Source organism: Bactrocera dorsalis, chromosome 3 (assembly GCF_023373825.1).
Source record: "Bactrocera dorsalis isolate Fly_Bdor chromosome 3, ASM2337382v1, whole genome shotgun sequence".
Lineage (NCBI taxonomy): Eukaryota > Metazoa > Arthropoda > Insecta > Diptera > Tephritidae > Bactrocera > Bactrocera dorsalis.
In genome coordinates, this window is record NC_064305.1 from 88,178,035 (window position 1) to 88,199,569 (window position 21,535).

Consider the following 21,535-nt stretch of genomic DNA (forward strand, 5'->3'; position numbering starts at 1 on the left):
CGACGGATGTTGTCACGCAAACGCCTCAAAACGTCCATCTGTCCCTCCGGAACAAATTCATGAAGCACCAAACCATGACTATCTAAAAAAAAACCATTAGCATCATCTTGATTTTGATAGCATATCAAACTCATTAACCAATATCTCATAATCTCGGAATTCACACGATGAAGCACTAGTCCTTTTGAAAAAAGATCAGCTTTATCGGATCGAGTCGAGCAAGAACGCGTTTCATTCAAAAAATGTTCACCAAAATCATCCCAATAGACTCATGAGAGATGTCGAGTTCTCTCTAACACTTACCTGACGATTATCAAGCACCCTTTTCTTACCCTTTTTAATATTTTCATCAGTTGAAGATGTCGAAGGTCTTCCAGAACGAGGAATGTCTTGAAATGATCTCTCGACCGTCTTTGAAGGCCTTGTATCACAGTGTTTTTAATAAAACAGAATCATTCTTTTCCAACATTCACAAAGATTCACACACGAAGTTTGATTAGAAATACAAAATATGAAACAAATTCATGGATGGATATTGTTATCCATTGAAAAAATGCCAACGCACAACTGAGATGTATAGACTTTAGCAGCTGCTGTAGACAAACTGGTTGTCAGATCGCGCTCATATTTGGCACATTTATTAAGGACAGACCTGCCAACTTAGCAAAATATTTTTTTTTTAATGTCATTTACCCGTGAAATTAGTATCACGATTTGTCACGATGTGTATGCACTTATACTTTATAGGGTCTCTGGCGTTTCCTTTTGAGTGTTAAAAACTTCGTAGAAAACTTAAAATGCTCTTTTCAGGACATAAAAGGACGAGAGTATAAGTTTTCTGCAAGAGAAATTTTCAATCACTGTCAAAAGAAAAATAATTAATACGGGTACGAACACTGTTCTATGAGGATTGTAATTATACATGGCAATGATCAAGGAAGTAGTACTTAAAATACTATACAACTATTCAAATCTTACAAAATTATGACTAAATTCTAAAACCTCTTCCATTCCACTGACTTTTTCCTCTCTGAAGTGTGAGATATGTCTGAAGTTCTACTTTAAAATCTTCGTTTTCATACTTATAATCTCCTATTTACATATATAGATGTATCTACGTAATGTTTTTTTTTTTCTCCAAAATATTTTTTATGTCCCTATATAAACATTCCCTCAAAAACATAACCTCAAAATTAGGTTAATTATAACTTCCGTAAGCAAATGCTTACAGCGTTGTACATTTCTTTGGCTTAAAGTGCCAAAACTAACGAAAGTACAAATTTTCATAAATAAAAAGGCGCTCGACATCCTGCTCAGAGCGAAGTAAAAAAGAGGAAACACCCAAAAAAACGCTGAATATTGTGCAGGAAGGTGCTAAATTGCGTTGCAAAGCGAAATGCGCTAATATAAAAATGTCTCACAGTTGATTAAACAGCAGCCAAAATATTGAACAAATTGCGTGTAGCGGTGCAGGATATGCCTTCGCATACACTTACACAAACACACACAGGCTTTAACGAGTTTCTTTGCCTCGAAGGATTTCGCTGTAAGACTGTTGCGCCAGCAGGCGATTTGTATCAGCGAGCACAAAAGTTGCCTTATCTGCACACACACAAAGAAATGTATTTAAATACACATTTATATATATGTAGATATGTATGTGTGTTTGTCCTTAAGTCCCTTAGCACCCGTTTGCGCTATCATATTACACTGTTGCCCGATATCCTTTCGTCGGCCAACCGTTTCAACAACAACAACAGCAGCGTCGCTACCGTTCGCAACGTCCTTTCGTGCATTCGAGCTACCCTTTTGGGCAACATTTGCATAATTTTTTCAAATTCCTTTTGATTTTTTATTTATTTCACACATTCGGTTGTTATTTTATAGTCGCATTGGATAATAGCAGAAAAAGTAGAAATCATAATTTTTTTTTACAAAATTTTCTTCATATTCTTATTCTTGCCTTTGTTAAGTTTTAATGTTTTTGTTGTTGTTGTTTAATCTTGTGTTCTGTTGTTGCACTTCCCCTTCCTTGTTAAGTAGAGCGCCGGAAAAGGTGGCAGCTCACAATTATTATTGTTCTTATGTATGTATGTGCGCTTATTGGCGCCTCTTCTAATTGTGAGCTCCGCCGAAGTGTTGAACCGAGGCGTTCACGTTCGCGAGCGTGTTGATTCTTTGCTGAGGCACTTTTGAGGCATGAGAAGTTGCTGTGTTCACTGCGCTTTTGTATGGTTGCTACTTTTGACAATTTTATAATTTTTTGCTCTGCAGTTGGTGTGCTTATTTTGTGTAAAGATATAATATGTAAAGTTTGTGTTGGCTCAAATATCCTGTCAGGTGTTGCACACCATTTTTTATTATATTTTTGCAATTTTTTTTATAATGATTTGGAGCAAATTCAGCAATGCTAACATATTGACAGATAAAAAAATAAAATTAAAAATTTCGTACTTATTATATTTTTATTTTTTATAATTATTTATAATTTCTGACATAAAAATTTAAAATAATTTTTTTTATGAAATAAGTAATAATTACTCTTATAAAATGAATTTAGTAAGTGATATAAACCGACAATTTTAATTTTTCTTAAATGAAATATTAAGAAATAAGCTCTCCGGCTATAATCAATTCTAATAAAAATTATTACATTAATTTTCAAAAAATCTATAAAAATTATGAAAATAAATGAAAATGCGATTTAACCCAAAAAAATTATACACATGGTAATAATTTATAATATATAAACTTTAAAATATTATTAAAAAAAATATTAGATAAAAATAATTAGAAAAAAAAATAATACTAAAAATTTTATATAATAAGATAATATAAAAAAATCATTACCAATTTTTTTAAACTATATAATTGTGTAAAAACTATGAAAAAGTCACTAAACAAAAATTTTAACTAGAAATGCAAAAACTTATAAAACAAAAGAAAAATATTTTAAAAAATCAACTTAAGCTTTTTGCGTAAGTGCATGTATGGATATTTTTATTTAATTATTATTAATTTTTTATTTAAATATAAGAAAGAAAATAAATTAATATTATTTTAGAAAAATAATAATTAATGTTTTCAAAATACAAGAAGAAAATTAACGAAACAAATATATTTATATTATTTATGTCTTTTTTTTGAAAAAAGTTAGTTTTTTAAGTAAAAAAAATATTTCTTTTACAAAATTTTTAAAATTAGTTTCAATACTATTTTTTTAAATTTTCCAAATTTTTTCGAAAAATTGTTTGCCTAATTTAAAAAAAAATAAATAATTTTATTAACGGTAAAAAACAATTACTTTTCTCGAAATGGAAATTTTGGAAATCATTTTCAAAAACCAAAAATATTATATTTCTTCCAAAAATAATTATATCTTGAATTTTTTTTGCAATAAAAAATAATTAAAAAAAAATTCGGAATAAAAAATCAATTTTTATGAACACTAAATCTTTTCCGGTTTTAACAACCCAAAATTAGCAAGAAACAGATTCTAACTGTAACTTCGTGTAATTAGTCCTTTTGAAGTACATAAATACGATTTTTATAAAAATATACACAAATCCAACAAAAAATGTTATATCTTAAATTAATTTTTTTTTTTAAATTCAACGCATATTTAAAAAAAATTTCAAAAACAGTTAATTTTTATATAATATTCAAAAATTTTCACATTATTTTTAAAAGTTTTCAAATATTTTTCAAATAAATTTTTATTTAATTTTCAAAAATGTTCACATTATTTTCGAAATTTTTAAAAAAATTTGACAATATTTTTCAAAACTTTCACATTATTTTTAAAAATTTTCAAATAATTTTACCGTTATTTCCTCACGACAAACCTTCACATTCGTCATTAAATTGACTTAAACGATTTTTCGCTTAATATTATAAAAATATCCATACCCCTATTCACGCGCAAACAATCGTGACTTGTACTGTGTATTACAACAAAAAAATCCACTTTCGCTATGAATTCCAATTAGACGCCGCACCGTGCTGACCAGCATCGAATCGTTGGCCTCGTCGCCACCGCCACTGCCGTCATCACAAACGCATGCCCAGCTCCAACAACAACAACAACAGGACACAATACCCATATCGCTGACGTCCAGCCTAACTAACGGTAGTGGTAATGGTGGCGGCAGCAGCCCCAACGATCCCACAACACAGGTGATTATACAACAGCATAACGGCGATTACCAGCTGAGTAGCGCCACACGCTACTTTGATCCACAGCCGACACATTTGACCGCCGTCGTCTCGGCTGCAACGCCACAAACATTGCTCAGCCTCTCGCCGAACGACAGTGCCACACATCCGCACCACACCCACCAGCATCTGCAGCACCACCACAATCAGCAGCAGCAGCAACAACAACACGATCAGCAGTCACATAACGATGCCGCCACACACTATCACCAGACGCACTTGCAGCAGCAGCAACAACAGCAACAGCTGAGCATAGAATCGGCCGGTACTGCGGTAGATTTGGGCGCTTTGGGCACAGCCCATCAAGTGCATCAGTTGCACACGCCCAACGGCGGCACTTCGTACGTCTACGAGTACTACAAACTGACCGATGCGAAGGATGAGCCCGCAGACGCGGCAGCGGAGTTGCACTGGAGGTAGGTATTCAAGACGAGCGCGAACACAATTGCGCGTGTGTGTTTATGTAAGTGTGTGTAGAGAAGCGTCGAAGTTGAAAATTAAGTTGAACTGGAAGCAGAAGAAGAAGCATTAAAAGTGCGCTAATCCGTCGTCGATCTGAAAAATCAGCGCTGCGCTCATTGCTGTGGCAGTCGCTCACCTGCGCGTTCGCTGAACTTTTGCCTTGAGCGGCGCAGCGAAGCACTTAGCGCTCGGCGCTCGCTGATACGCGCTAGCGCTTGTCGCTTGGCCGCTGCGAAACAGTTAACTGCATGAGTTACTACGCACGCTAGTCGACATTTATTATTATTTGTATTTTTTTAATCATATATTTTGGTCTTTATTTTTGTTTTTGTTTTTGCTTAATTTTAATATGTGCTTAATTTGCAGTTATACATATATACATATATATATTTTATATTCGCTTATGCAAATTATTTTGCAGATTTATTAGCGTGAAGTGTGGAAAATTTATATGTGCGAAAACATGCAATTTTCGGTCGTTTCCAGCGCATGCGCATTGCGTTCGCTGTGCTGTCCGCTGCATGCGTGCGATTAAATTGGACAGATATTCAATCATTTTGTGTACGAAGCTGTGCCGAATTTTTAATTGCATTTTTATTTGTTTTTAATTTTTTCTTAGCAAGATTTGAGTTTTTCTGCAATCTAATTGCTCTTAATTTGTGTGTCCTTGGCGGCGCTGTGCGGAGTGTGGGTGACACTAAGCTCGGTTCTCTTTGTGAATGGTCGCGATAAAAATGTGTAATAAATTTTTTAATTAAAAATAAGCATATTAAATGTTTTTACTCCTTGAAGTGCATTAAAGAAGCAATAAAATTATTTTATTTTATTTTTAACAAAAATAATAATCTAGATTTAAAGATAGTGTCAATGTCTAAAATTAATTGAACCAAACCGACTATTCGAGAGCTCTGCTGGTTAATCGGTTTTGACTGTTCAAATAGCTCCTTAGTTTAATCAATTTGGAGGTTTTTTTTTATGGATCGACGCTAACTAACTAAATCAGTGTTAGTTTTAAAGGATGATCCATTTCAAGGCTCCCTACTTTTTCAAAGCAAAAACATAAAAACTTCATACTTAAGTTTGAAATAACGTTCTTTGGCATTTATTTTTTGAATACTATCCCTTTCAAATATTGCCCGCAGGTACGTCTCAGGTAATCTATCCGTTGAGTCCAATTTTCGTTGACTCGTTCGAGCACTTCGAATGATAACTGGCGAATGACACGTGTGATGCTTTGCTCCAAGGCCTGAAGCGAAGCGAAATTATCCGCATAGACTTTAGACTTTACATATGCCCACATGGGAAAGTCTAACAACGATGTGATATCACACGATCAATCGACCGACCCAAAACGTGAAATGAACTGCTCACGGAAGAGTTGTCTCAATAAATCCAGTGTTTGATGCGATGTGGAATTGTTGGAACCAAATGCCGCCGAGATCAAGAGCTTCAATTTCAAACATCAAACACTCGGTTATCATAGCGCGATAACGATCGTCATGGGCGGTTGCGTTCTCACCGGCAAAATATTGTAAGAAATATAAACCGTTGGTCCTACCGACCCACAAACCACGTCAAACCGTTGTTTTTTTCTGGATGAAATGACAGATCTTGAATCTCTTCAGGTTGCTTTTCGTCCCAAATGCTGCAATTTTGCTTGTTTACATACCCATTGAGCCAGAAATGGACTTCATCGCTAAACAAAATTTGGCTCTAAAACGTCGAATCCGTTTGGAAGCGTTTTGGAAGGTCGAGTCGATTCATTTCTTGCACCAGCTCTATTTTGTACGCTTTCAATTCAAAATCTCGACATAAAATGCGCCAAGTCGTTCAGTACGTCAGTTCGAGTTGCAGCGATCGGTGCCGAAACGACTCTCCATGGTCTTCGTGTACACTCTCAGCTACGGCTGCTATATTTTCTTCACTGCGTGCTGGACGTAATCTATTTGGTCGAATATTATCCAATAGTGAATGATGGGTCTCAAGATGATGGGTTACGATGTTGCGAATAGTACGCTCAGAAGGCCTATTGACGCGTGGTCTGCCGAATAGAATAGAATAGAATAGTATTTATATTATATTATATTATTATTATTTATATATAGAATTGAGGAAATGCACAAAGACCTACGGTCTATTGTGCCCTCTCCTATATCACATGAACTCCCAGAGCCCCAACAGCCTGAACAGTTCCAGCAGTTTGCCGGGCTCTAGTGAGTCTAGTGGTCTGCCGAAAAAAGCTATTGAATGAAATTAGTATCTCTACTTGGATCACCCGTTAAAAATATGAAATTAAATTACTCACAAAAACTTGCTGCCGTTTTCTATCTCCATTCTTTACCATTTTTTTAACCATTTTGTCAAATAGTCTGCACAAATTTCTGCGTATTTCCGCTTATTTCATTCATAAAGCACCGCCAGAAGTTGTCGAACTTGGAAAGTTGAAACAAAAGCGTGGCGTAATTGCCATATTGGATTGATTACACTATGAAAAGATCAAGCTAGATTGATTGACTACAACATAATGCGGCTGTGTAGCTAGCCTAGAGCACAGCGTGAATGCGGAATCGGATATTAAATAGAAACAAAAAAAAACGTAGAAAAGTGCGGCTTAGAAATAAAAGAAATATGAAAGAGAGTGAAACAGTGTCACCAGACTCCCAATTAATAACGAAATGATATACCAATGACTTTACAAAAACAAATACAAAGGAAAAAGTAAATATTGTGCAGAAGTGGGCATATGCATGCGAGTATAATACGAGTCATCGGTCAGCCCATATGCTATGGCGCATACACACTTGTACCATATATGTTACTTATGGCCATTAGGCGCTGTGAGACCACTTGAAAAATGTGAAAAATGAACTCTGATTTTGTAGTGCTTTGTCTTTCTTGCGGTGGTTTTTGTAATATTGTTTGTTGTTGTTGTTACAAGTTGACACCGCAAGGGCGTGTGCATGTGATTAACATAAGAATACCACACATATCATTTTCTATCACTGTACAACAAACTACCAGCCAAAGGCGTTTTAGCAAACGCAACAACAACAACAACTACTATATTAATAGCAGCAGAAAAACAGCAGCAAAATGTGAAATGGCAATTTATCATCGCGTAAAATTATATTCACTTGGCGTTAGGTGTTATTCACGGTGTCAATGGAGAAAAAAAATTTGGAAATTTAGAAAAAAAAAAATTTAAATAGAAAAAAAATGTCTTAAATTAAATAATAGAAAAAAATATTTTATATTAAACAATAGAAAAAAGTTAATTTTAAGATATATATAGCTCCATCCCATATACATATATTGAACTATAGAAATAACACACTGTACTCAACCGATCACAAAGCAGCAGCAAAATGAATTAAGGCAAATATTAATCAAAGAAATCTGAAATTTGCAACATTTTAAAATTTTTATGGCTACACATACACATATTTTAATAAGCGGGAATATAAATTTGCACTATAAATATGTATATCGTTGATTGCCTGCACGTGCACAGGTGTGTAGGCCATAATACGATAGCTCTCTCACTGCCCTATAGGGAAAAATTTAAAAAAATATTTTTTTTTTCGATATACAGATAACGGTTTTGGATTAGGGTAACACAAAGAGCTAACATTTAGTTTCTGTTTACACTTTTTATTTACTAAAGCGAAGTTTTTGCCATAAAAGTGCATAAAGTTCTACTTCAAGGAGGCGCGACATTGGTTCAAAGGGTCTCATACATAAGTTTAGATGAAAAGTTGGTCAAAGAAAATTGAAAAAAATAGGATTCAAGATATGTATTCCGCAAAATAACGTAAAACCGAAAATTATTTAAAAATAAAAAAGTATTTATTAAAATTTTTCTACAGGGTATCTTAGTGTCACAATATTACCCAAATATGTATTACTTTCTGAGAGCACGGCACTGCTATTTTTCTAAAATTTTTTTTTTCAAAAATTTTTATTTAAAACTTTCCTACTGGGTATTTTAATGTCACTATATTACCGAAAAATGTATGACTTTCTGAGAGCTCGGTTACTGCCATTTCCCTTAATTTTTTTATTTCAAAAATTTTTATTTAAAATTTTCCTACAGGGTATCTTAATGTCACAATATTACCTAAATATGTATGAATCTACATATATATGTATGTATGTACATATATACCTAAATAGCTTTATTTGTGTAGTATTGAAGTGCGTGAATTAGCGATTAGATCGTGTACCCATTAACACCTGCGGCACCGTAACAACAACAACAAAATTAATACACCAACACTACCAACATCACCACCAACCAACCAACCAATCGACCAGCCGACAATGACAATGCTATCAACCATCAGCAACAAGAGGCAACAAAATAAACACCAACAACCACAACAACAATAGCGCTATAAATGTTGTCATATGCTTGAACTGATTTTCACCGGACTACAAAGCGGCCACACCTTGGCCTCAGCAGTAATCAAAGCAGTTCGCAAAGCCTTTGGGGCACACATATTACAAGTGCACACACACACACATACATACTTATTAAAATTTGTATGTGTATGTTTATATACAGTAAATGCGAACACGCGCCCAAACGACACTTTGTGCACGTTTATATTTGTATATGTGTGTATGTGTGTGTGCGCGTGTTTATAAATATATAACAATTGGCAATAAATATACCTTCAACCCTCCATGCACCCCCAGTGCCACAACATGCTATTGTAGCACATACGTTTGTGTGTATTTGTGTAACAGCTGGCCAATTGCCATTGCAATAATTTGCCTACAATTACAATTTGTGGCAATTGCATTCTCATATGCACTTACAGTTGTTGTCAATTTTTATTGTTATTGTTATTGCACTTTTCAGATTTTTTGTTGTTATTGTTGCTCATAACATACGATGCAGTTAAGTAGAGAATTGATTGCTTTATTGTCAATTTCATTTGTATGTTAATGATCGCTATGCGGCATGCCCACCGCCCACCCGCTCAATGCGGCTGCCACAATGCTTCAATGCATTTTAAGTAAATTATTAATTATTAATTGTTTATGTAAATGCATATAAATGATATACATATGCTAGTCATGAAATGGGGATTGTAATTAGTGATTTGCTGAGTCTTGCGATTTATGGACAGACTTTTTTGCAAAAGAAAAAATTTTCAAATAAAATTTATTTTTAAACTGAGTAAAGTTATGAAAAATAAAGGAGGATTAAAAATTGTGAAAACAAGATTTTAATTAAAATGTAAGTGTGCAATAATTAATAATAATTTCTTTTTGCATAAATCTGCTGCATAAAATATTTAGATATTATACTATTGGGTAGTCGAAAAAGTGTTTTCGTATTTTGTAATTAGACATATTAAAAAACGAAAATAGTACATATTCGTTTAATTATTTATTAATAAAAATAAAAAAAAAAATAAGTTGAAGTTTGATTAGCAATACGAAAAAATTTTTTCGACTACCCAGTATACACTACCCTGTACGGGGTATATGTTTTGAGATATCGATTTGAAATTTTGTACACGTTCTTTTTTCCTAAAAAAGCTACTGATTTGTTGAAATAACCGTTATCGAACCACTATAGCTCATACCTGCCATACAAACCGTCCAATCAAAATTAAGCTTTTGTATAGAAAACTTTTTTATTTGTCCCGATATCTTCATGAAATTTAGCATGGATTATTAATCAAAGCAGCGTCATAATCTGTAAGCAAATTGCTCAAATCGGACCACTCTAGCATATAGCTGTCATATAAACTTGACGATCAAAATCAAGTGCTTGTATGAAAACTTTTTTATTTGACAAGATATATTCATGAAATTTTGTTTGGTTAATTTTTCAAAGCAACGTCACGATCTCTAAGCAAATTGTTCAGATCGGGCCACTTTAGCATATAGCTGCCTTACACACTTTTCCAAGGCAGTACTAAATTTTGCCAGAATATTGTTCAGATCGGACCACTATAGCGTATAGCTACCATACAAACTGACATCACAAAATCAAGATAAAGACTTTTCATACCCTTTTATTCTATAAGAAATGTAACTGTAATAAATATTAAAATTTTTTCTAACTTTTTATCGACACTGTACATACATATTTTTAGTTCAATTTTCATGTCTATTTAAATTTTCCATTAATAGTTAAAAGTTGTTGCTATTTCGTAAGCCTTAAGTTTTTAAATTCATTTTTCGCAATTCTTTTTCCAATGTAATTCATTTTGAGCACAGTACGCAACTGCATCTAAATCTCCTCTTTGCCTTTTTGCAATATTGCTTTGTATATGTTCTTTTGCTTGACTGCCTCATCAGTGTCGTTTGCAACTTTTCACCTGTCAACTTAAACGATGCTAATCCTATTAGGCCACTGAGTGTCATAATAACCGAAACGGCAAGCCAAAAAGGCAGAGTTGTGTTTTAAGGAGGGTTCAGCTATTGGAAATTGGAAAATTCAAAAATTACATTTTAGTTTTGATATTTTATTTTATAATAAAAACATCGCGCAAAATAATGTCAAAACCGAAAACTTTAGCTTAACCGAACTTTTAAAACAATAAATTACCAAAAACTCACTATTCCTGCTATTTTTATTAAGCACGTACAAATTCGCTTCAACTCCACTAAATTCCCGCGCTCCTTCCTAGCACACGTCACTGTCTTCAAAGCACCGTCATGCATGTGGCATAAAGTTTGCCGAAATATTAGGTACTCCACCGGCTCGCAACTCTACTGTGCACTGATAGCAATCCGCGCGGCAGCCCGCTTGCCACCTAATTCCACGGCCGCGCGGACGCCCATTTGATTTGCATCAAAGGAGTTGCACTAGGCACACCTAATCTTGGTTATACTGCGTGTTGTTGCTGTACAATTTTTAATTGAATTTCGCAACAAACAGTGCAACAGCAACAACTATATGTGAGCGAATGAGTGGCAAATATGATGAAACAAAAGCCAAAAGTATCGATTGCATATAAACGGCTGAAAACAACGGTGATAACAAAAATGTAATTTTATTATTGCAACATTGGCTATTAGAGTTGACTTCTCAGTGCCTGCACAGTGCTGCTATTGATGTGTATTGTGTGCTGCTGCCGCTTTTCGCTGACTTAAATGCAATGCAGCTCATAATCCCAGCTTAGTGAAATTGATTCTGCGCTTGTGCATTTGTATATATTATATATGTACATATGTATGTATATCCTTTTGAAAGCACACGGTTTTTAAAGGTGAATTTGAACACCGCTCTGTGCATGCGCTTGTGCTGATTTTAACTACAACCCTTGCGTCCGCATCATATTTCTATAATGCGTGCTCTGATGTATTGTGAAGTCTTCAAACCTTTTATTGTGATATTCTTTTATTTCAGTGTGATATGCTTATGTAATGTGATGTTACCTGACCGCGGCGCAATCCTCTACCTGACCTCTTCCATCATAAGTCACTGCTTTGCTTTGATATTCTGCATTTTTTCTCGGGTTGATTTGCAGTTCAGATTTCGATATTTTTGCATTTGAATTTTTTTTCTAAATTACTATTTATACTTCTAATACAAGATTTCGGAAAAGGGGCTAAAACCAACCTTTCATGTATGAAGTACTATATAATATTTTTATATGATCAAATTTGACCCGGATTGACAAAAACATAATTTTCACATATTTTAATATAAATCTTTGTTAACGGATTCAAGATAGCAGAAGGAAACGGGGCTTAGACTCTAAGCCAACAATTAATCTAATTTTTCATGGACTTGTTATAAGCCTCAACTAGGCTTGCCTTCAGCGCCTGCAGTGAATGCACCGAATTTTGATTTTTTCGTTCGCGATAAGCCTAGTCTGAAGGATTCGATGAATTTATGCTTGTTCTATCTTTTTTGAGACCTCCACTTGACTTCGGTTTTGTAAAAGATTCAGGTATTCATACCCGAAACACTAACCAAAATTTGTTGGCATAATACTTATACATACATACATAGATGTCGTTATCCTCTACTATTCCTTTGATGCTAAAATGACGATTTTCAAGCATTGTTTTCTTAACTTTTTCGATGTTATCGTCATTAACGGAAGAGTCATATGAGTTTTGCATGACTTCACGGCCTTCACTGAATACTTTGTGTCACTCATGTATAGCATTTAATGTTCTTAAAGAGTTAAATAGGTTTTCTCGGATAAAAAACAGCCTTTTTCAACAATTTTTTCTCGTATAAGAAAATAAATATTTTTTTGGAATTTTATATTGTTACAAAGATACACCATTAATAAAGAAATTCTGAAATTTTTGAAAACAAAATTATTTTAAAATTGGCCATTACGATGCCATTTTCGGTGAACCCTTAGAAAAAATATGCGCCCCCATTGGCAGAATAACTCCTTACAGAATCATCAAGACTGTGTTTTAGTTAAAGCCTTCACTTATAACTTGAACGAACTAAAAAAAAAATGGATTTTAGTCACATATTTTTACAAAAAAAAAATTAAAATTTCAGTGAACAATTTTTTTAATAGTTTAATAGACCTGTTTAAAATTTCATGAAGATTGGTTGAGTAGTTCTCGAGAAATCTTGCCAGCTGACTTCAAAAACACAGTTTCGATAAAATCGCGTTTAAAGACGGCGCACTTAGCTAACTAGCTAGCCTCGAGCGGACAAGTTCTCAAGGCTGTATCGCCTGACAAATTTATCACGACGTGAACAAACATATAATAATTCAGATATGAGTATCAAGACAATCACAGGATGAACTTAAAATAAAACATTGCATATATTTAGGGGCATATTTAAGTATTTTAGAGAAGTTAAAGACCCTTCGAGTAATTGAAAAGTAAATGTAGGGAGCTGAAAAGGATAAAATTATTTGTACTTTTTAATAGCAAAAAAGGCAAAAATATCGAAGCCATTTTTTCTCTCTTCATGCTTTAAGGTTTGCTTTTTAAAGCTAACAAGAAAAGCCTTACATGTACATCGATTTGTTACTTCACAGCTGTTTTTTTTTTAATTCGTTTTATAAATTTATGTTCCTTCTTTTCAAAGTCTAAAGAATAACACTTAATATTTAGTTATGACTTCTAAAAAACCTAAAAACCTTTCAATATTACAAACAACTTAGTCATACCCGCCAATAGTTTCAATAATTTGATTGTACAGTTTGCATTTCTGATAATAATTTCATAAGTGATGGAATCAAAGTGGTTTCCTCGGGACTGCCTTAAACTGCTTCAGCGTTGTTTTCTTGTTTTTTTTTATTTCTTAACGAAGGAATTTTCGAAGAAAATAAATTTTTAAAATTTTTATCTATTATTCAAATTATTCAAAAAAATTGTAACACAAATCGTGCACTAGTTTAAAAAATACGCTTTCTTTACTTAAAATATATTGTGTAGTCGAAAAAGTCTTTTCGTATTTTTAGGCAAACTTCAACTTATTTTTTATTATATTATATTTAAATATATAAATTTGATTAGATTTAGGTACAGATAATAGAATTAGTTTTTAAATTGCCAGAGATATGACTATACATTTGTATTTTGTTCCAAAATTAGAAAGGAATTAAATAGAAATGATTGTCAACACAAAAAATGTAAAAAAACTATAATTCACACCACACGCAATAATAAAATATTTCAACGAATTAATTCGGTGACAAATTGTGTTGTACGTGCGAAGTTGGCTGAGGGCAAAGTTACTTCACTTTTTTTCCACTTTTATGCGTTACAAAGAATACGCAACCTACGAGTAAAAAGCTTGAATGAAAACGGCCAAAGGCATTTTGAAGAAGCGACGCTGTAAGTGAATCTAAAAACAGAACACAACTTACTTTAGAAATAATTTCAGTTAGTAATTAAAACATTAACCAAGCATAAGCAACAACAGCAAATACATACACCACTAGACGCCAGCGCATATAAAAAGCCATATGTATGTGCTATTATAATAACAATTACGTAATCTTCACTTGGCGGCGCGTTGTGTGGCTTTTGCAGCAACAGCACTCTGTCTGCCACAACATGTGGCATTTAGCGCGCACACAACCACATAAGCTTTTTACAACAAAAACAAAATGCGACAAAGGCAGCTATTTCTGAAGACCGACCGACGGCATTTGGCCTGCTTTGTAAAGTCGGCTACGTTCTCTGTATTTCACGCGCTTTATTTAGCCTTTACTATTTCCCTACTTAAAGCCAATGTTGTTGTTGTTGTTATAGTTTGTTGTTACGGTGCTTGTATCATGGCCATAAAGTGCGCACCGTGCGATTTTCCAGGAAATAAACGCACACGGCAAGCCAAATTAGTGCGACATTGACAGCCAGCAACGGCCAACACCAACAACAACAATAAAAACACTAGTAACGAAACTACCACCGTGCTTTTTTTTTCTTGCTTTTCGCTGTCCGATTTGTTGCGTTACAATTTTTCTAAATTCATATGAAAGCCACCGCCAGCAACGCCGGCCGACTGCAGAACAGCCGCGCGGAAATTATGAAATGTACACGCATATAAGAATACATCGACATATATATTATATTTATTTGTATGTGTATATACACAAGATGTCTCCAACTAACAAGCAACAGCAACTGACGCGCTTAAGTTTCTTGAAAACAACACTTTTCCATAGAAATAACGCGCGTTGCCGCTATATATATGTACGTGTATGCACTAACACGGCTGCGCGCGACGGCAAAATATTAACCGCGTTTTTATTATTATTGCTATATTTATTCTCTGTTATTGTAACAACAAAGACAATAACAACAGCGTGGACTCCAACTAACGCAAAGCAGTCATCATTTTCTGGAGCATGGAAAAGGTCAGCGTGGAGCAGTGTGACAAATGTGGAAATTGTCGCCAACGCTGCGAGCTCACCTATATCCGCTTGTGAACACAGTGGGCTTTGTTTGGTGACACTTTTCCACTATTTTTTCTTTATTTTTGCTTGCATACACACATTTCATCATCCTTTCAACCAGTTGGATGCCACTTTTGGCATATTTTATATGGTTACCCTGACTACCGTTACTGCTGTGTGCTTTACTGTGAGAAGTCTATTATTTGGCTATTCTCTAAGTGTAATGGGTGAAAAGTAAGGAGTTCATTGCACTGATCAGTCATTCACACCAGTTAACAGCAATGACTCTTTACTAGTTCCTATGAAAATTAACGTTTCCCACTTGAGGTGTCTTTATATTTACACGTAATATCCGTAAATACTATTAAATCATACTAGATCTCGTAGAATCAGAAAAAATCTGTACTGCTATAATTTTCATAGGCTTCACCACATTCTCATATTTACTCTGATTGTCGGTAATAGCATTGACAGACAGCAGCGTTAAACCGGATTAACTGTATCAATCTGTACTAATCCGGATTAATTCAGGAGTTAGTAAAGATAACTCCGTTGCCAACTCCCATTTAATCCTCAAAATTTTAGAGAAATTTTTTTGTAATAAAAAATGGGTTTGTAACAAATGGGCGGCTAACAACCGCAATGTTTATCTTCTATCCATTTTTATTGAAAATATTACAAAAATGACAATCAGCTGTTACGAGAGTTTCAAACACGCATAGTTGCCGTCTGTTACCTACAAATTTGGATCTGATTAAGTGCGAAGTTAATCCGGATTAACGCTGCAGTTTGTCAAGGCTATAAGGCGAACTCTAAAATTTAATTTCTCGAGTGAGAGATCAGAAAGTAAGACCTGGTCTTTTTGTCTAGCAAAATCACTTTAATATTTGGTCTTAAAAATCATTGTAATAAATCACAAAATCCGGCGAAACTTACGAAATTGAGACGTCCGAGAACTAATTGATCCTTTCTAAAAGATTTCTCCGAAGAGTAATGCAGTGATACGATTTCAATAATATATTCATATTTTTTAGATAACAGATGCTACAATATTTTTGTACAGAAGCCTCAAAAAGAAAATTCTTCAATGTTTTTAGCCTCGTCTTTGAGATTTGGCTCCTAAAAGTATGCTTCTTTCGAAGATATTTTGTCAGTTACACATTCATATATGAATATTCTCTCTCTACATAGATTTCTGGTCGAGCTTTCTCCCATTAAACAATTATTTTCATGACCATGTGTAAAATACCAGCGCTCCCAAATTTTGAATTTCTTGTCCAAAGAATAAAATTTCGAAAGACCAAAATTCCATACATAATAAACAACTTTGGTGTGTCATTTTGCTTCTTCGAATGCGCGCACATAATTTCCACCACAAACAACATTTTCGGCATCAACCAAACCAGTCTATTAATCCTTTCGATTTGCCCAGTCGCACCATTGCCACCACCACCACCGCCGTTGATTAACTTGTTGTCGAACACATTTGTGACGGCGCCAGCGAACAGGTGTTTTCACGCGTGCACTTGCACGCCTCCCAGCTCGAAAACTCGCGCGACGCCAACAACATTGTACTTAAGTGTGTAACACCGCGCAACAACAGGCAGGAACATGCAGTATACACACGTTCTTATAAACCAGCAAGGCGGTATATGGCTGCGAGGTGGCGCAGTGGCTTGCGGCTTGTCAGGAAGGCAGAAAAACTGGCTCGATCTGCATTCAAAAATCAGCGACAAAAAATCGGAATCACAAATGTATCTAGAACTGGAAATGGCATAAACAAGCGAACAGAACAGGAACAACTACAAGTGGTAGAACAACAATAATAACAACAGCGTACAAGGCGTGAAGCGTGACAGGAACAACAGGAATAAGCGATGGTGTTGCTTATGCGAAACGAGTGCGCAAAATCAATCAGAGCGCCGCGCAATGCACGGCATAAAGCGCATGCGCGCGCCGAATTGTTTGCTGTGCTGCATGGCTGCGCGGCTATTAAGCGTTGTGCATAGCACACGCGCGCGCGCTGAAACAGGACTGGCGTTGGCACTAAACGCGCAAATACTTAACAACCGAACCAGAACAATTACAGTAACAGAGCAACAATATGGGCGCACACTTTGTTTAGCATTCTGAAGTAGTGGGAGAACGTGTTGAAGGCAACAAGAATGCACGATAAACAGCGGCGCCTCAAAAGCAAAAACATAAATCTAGTAAAAATTAAAAAAAAAACAAGAAAATTGCGCGCACGCGCCAACAATTTAACGCCACTGCTGCCGTGCGAAATTGCAAGCAACACAATGCCAACAACAATGAAGCTGGCAAACGCGTGAACAACCAAACTGATGGAATATGTTTTTGTATTGTTTTTATGGAGTAAACTTCACTGCCACCAATTGACCGTTGCACAAACCACAAATGTGCATAAGCATTTGCAATTCAAGTGCAGCGAAGCGTGTCCAGCGCCTGGCAACGGGTTCCGCGAAAACGCCAAAAAACCAGCAGGCGAGCAGGAGTGCTGCGCCTAAGTTGAGCAGGCACTTGCTGTTGTTGGCTTGCTGCAAATGCAGTGGCTTAGGTGTTGCAATCACATTTACAACATGAATGTGGCAGGCGCGCAAAGTGTACGCGGGTACCGTTGTTGCAGGCAGCGTGACCGCAAAGTGCAGCAGCAACAGCTAGCCGAGTCTTTTGTTGCTAACAGCAGGATATCTGTTGTTATTATTGCACTAAATGCTGTATTTGTTGTTGTGGATTGAAATGGCGGTTAAATTGCAACACTTGCGGTTGAGCGCGCCGCTTAGGAGTTATGGATTTTCGTAGAAGCCGTTCGTGTACTAGTGCCAGATTTGCCTTTTTATGTTGGTGCTTACGATCTCTGCTTATTTTTTGAAATTTGTAGATAAAAAAATAAATATTTTTGCATGCAATTAGGTTATCAGGGTTCTCTTACAATTATTCATAACAAAAACTGCAATGATTTCAGAAATAATGAATAAAAAATTGCATAGCATAATGGCGTATAAGTATATGTATATTCAACCAAATAGCTTCGCTCTAATTGATCATTAGATTTCTAGTGCGAAGGTATGTAAGCCGAAAAGTGTGCAATCCTTTGAGTCAAGTAGTAACTATAGAATATGCCAAGGAATTAATGACAATCTTATAGTTTGGAACTCAGCCTCTGAAATCTCGGTAGCATAGTTGTAAATATACTTCCTACGGCCGTTGAACTCAGGCAAATGTATTTAGAGCAATGAACGCCTGAGCAAGCAATGACCAGCTTCTTTTGTAATATGAACTGGATTGCTGGTGTCCACAAAAGCATAATTTTTATAAGACCATTGAAGGCGTTTGCGACGACTACTGGTACTCAAGTGTCGATGCGATCCATTCTTTAAACCAAAGTTTTCTGAAAGAAAAATAAAGGAAAGAAAAAGGCATGAAAAAGTAGAATTTTAACATTTTTTTTACATAATCTGAGAAAAAGTATCATAGTCAAGTATATGTTTATCTCTCAGCTATAACCGCGTAGCGGTGTCTGCGCCAATAAATAAAAAGAAGGATCCATTTATTTTTTATACCATCAGAAAGTAGAGATTAGGTTAAGTTAGGTTAATCTGGTAGGCCAATAAGCCTTCGCGATAACAGATGCAGTTCTCTTTCTAAGTCCAAGAGAAGTTTGACGCGAATTTTAACAAACTCTTTTCACTGTCGATACCTCCTCCAGTGTATTATACATACTGTGAGTACCCTAGATGCTTACAGCGTAGTATTGCCAATATGAGACACGTACACAAGATATGCTCCATTGTTTCCCTGGTGCCGCTCTAGGCATTCCTGCAGTCCTCTCGACCTGTCACACCCATCTTGCGGGCGTGTGTTGCCACCATACAGTGACCAGTTAGCAGATATTACAATTAAAACAAAGCTCATCGACTTTTTAAAAAGGGGATATTTTTATATGTGAATTTTCGTTTGAAAATTAAGATCCTTTACCAATCCGAGACAACTTTTTAATCAGAAAACGTATATCGGTTTCAAAAATTTCTTGAAAAGAAAAAATTGTTGTTGAAAATAAAACAACTAATAACTTGGTTAAATGAGTTCTTCACATTAGTCACATTACAACTACAACTTTTCCATTAAACTTCTTTCCATAAGCCTAGTCGTTTTTCCGAAAATCGAGATAAGCTGTTTTTTACTCTTTAATACACAACCACTTCCCCGTTCTTCCACTTTCCGAGAACAGATCGCCCGTGAATTATTTTTTCATTATATTTTTATACTCTTTTCCTTTACCAATGAGTTTCATCCCTCATTACATTTTTCCCTTTTTACCATTTTCAAAATTGTATTAAACAAAATCTCTTTAACCATTCCAAATCGACTTGAGCATAATTTTTTGTTTCTCTGTTTGTCGTATTAGTCACGTTGTAAGCGCCAGATTTACATACATATGTATCAGCTAAAATATATTGGGTAGTCGAAAAAGTGATTTCGTTTATGTCAATAGCTTTCGTTGCAGTCGTACATTTGTGAAGTTTACGGAAACGATCAGTTCGTGTAGCACAATAGTGATTCGCTTGCCTCCGTTCTGGAAGTTCGAAATTTCGATTTCCATTGAAGAAAGTTTTAGACTGTTGGAATAATGTCTCTAGCGAAAAATGGAAAAAGTGGTTATTTATTTGTATAAATATAAAATGCGAAAAGACTTTTTCGGCTATCAAAGCCATTTTTTTATTGCTTATAATTTAATACATCACATTACATATACGTAGTATAAAACTTTCAGCTTCCACTCTCTGATATACCTATAAATAACCAATATATAACCATTTTATAACCAAAATTCAAATTTGGTTTTAATACGAGTGGTCTCTATTATATCGTTTTCCTTCGCCTGCAAACATGTGAAAAGTGATGTTACGTTATTATGTATTTTAGGTGATGAAAAGGATATTATAAGACCAGAATATATTCCAATAGAACCAGTAATGAATGACATTAATATTAGTTTTAGAGTTTGAATAAAGAACGAGAAGACAATAACATTTTTTGCTTGAACTGAATTTCTTATATTTTACATTAAAAAAATTGATCATTTTTACACTGAAAATTTTGATAAAATTTTTACTACTCAAATCCAATTATATAATGTTTAAGAAAGATATATATAAATGATTTTTAATTCAAAATGTTGTTTTTATTTTTGTTAAAAATTTAAAAGGAACTCACTTTTTGACACTCCAGACACATTTCATTAGTTTTAAGAATATTTATTAGCAAATTATATTATTGAAGAATATATTAATTAGTCTCAATGGAGCCCAATCAGTACTGTTATGTTGGTTACATTTATAAAATTTGCTGATTGTCTTCAGATAGATTGCAAATAAGATATTTAGTAAAAAAAATTATAAATTTAAAATTTTCAGAGTCAGAGTATTTGCATATAAAGTATTTCCTAGCCATTCATGCTGTAGGAGGTAGTTTTGATATTTTCCTTTTTTTACAAAAATGGCCATCAACACACAATTGGAGTTCAGTCCACTTCTTATATTAAATAGAAATAAGTAATATACTAAGTAAATTCAACTATTAAATATTTTATTATAACATTGCTCCATAAAACACTTATCTACCAAGTACTTACATAGTCTCTAATATATTTTATTATTTATTTTTTTATTTTTTTATTATTTTTTTTAATATTTTTTGTACCCATAATTCTGTGCATTTATTATAAAATGCAGAGCGCAAAGTCCAGTGCAGTAATTTTGCACAGCGCCACAAATTGGCGCACGCGTCAACAACATTCAAGAGCAATAACACTCGTACATGTCCGTGACTAAGCGTTAAGCGGCTGCGCCGAAAGCCAACAACCGACGTGAGGACAAAGTACGAGCCATTAGCCAAATGCAAATTGAAAATTGTTATCAGCGGCCGGAAAGAGTACGCCAATTGGACTTTTAACGCGTGTTGATTGCAACAGCCAATTGTCAATT

At 34.7% G+C, this 21,535-nt stretch overlaps 1 protein-coding gene across 9 annotated transcripts in view; it reads left to right on the top strand.

Moving 5' to 3' along the window:
* The window catches only part of LOC105229403 (protein grainyhead), a 286,235-nt gene that overhangs the window by 183,556 nt on the left and 81,144 nt on the right, over nucleotides 1-21,535 (top strand). For 2 of the 9 annotated variants that reach the window (XM_049451850.1, XM_049451851.1), the window contains one exon: nucleotides 3,990-4,631. The exons of the other annotated variants lie outside the window; for them this stretch is intronic. In XM_049451850.1, coding sequence (XP_049307807.1) covers nucleotides 3,990-4,631 — 642 coding nt within the window. The remainder of the gene's footprint in view (nucleotides 1-3,989; nucleotides 4,632-21,535) is intronic. 9 annotated transcript variants of the gene reach the window in all.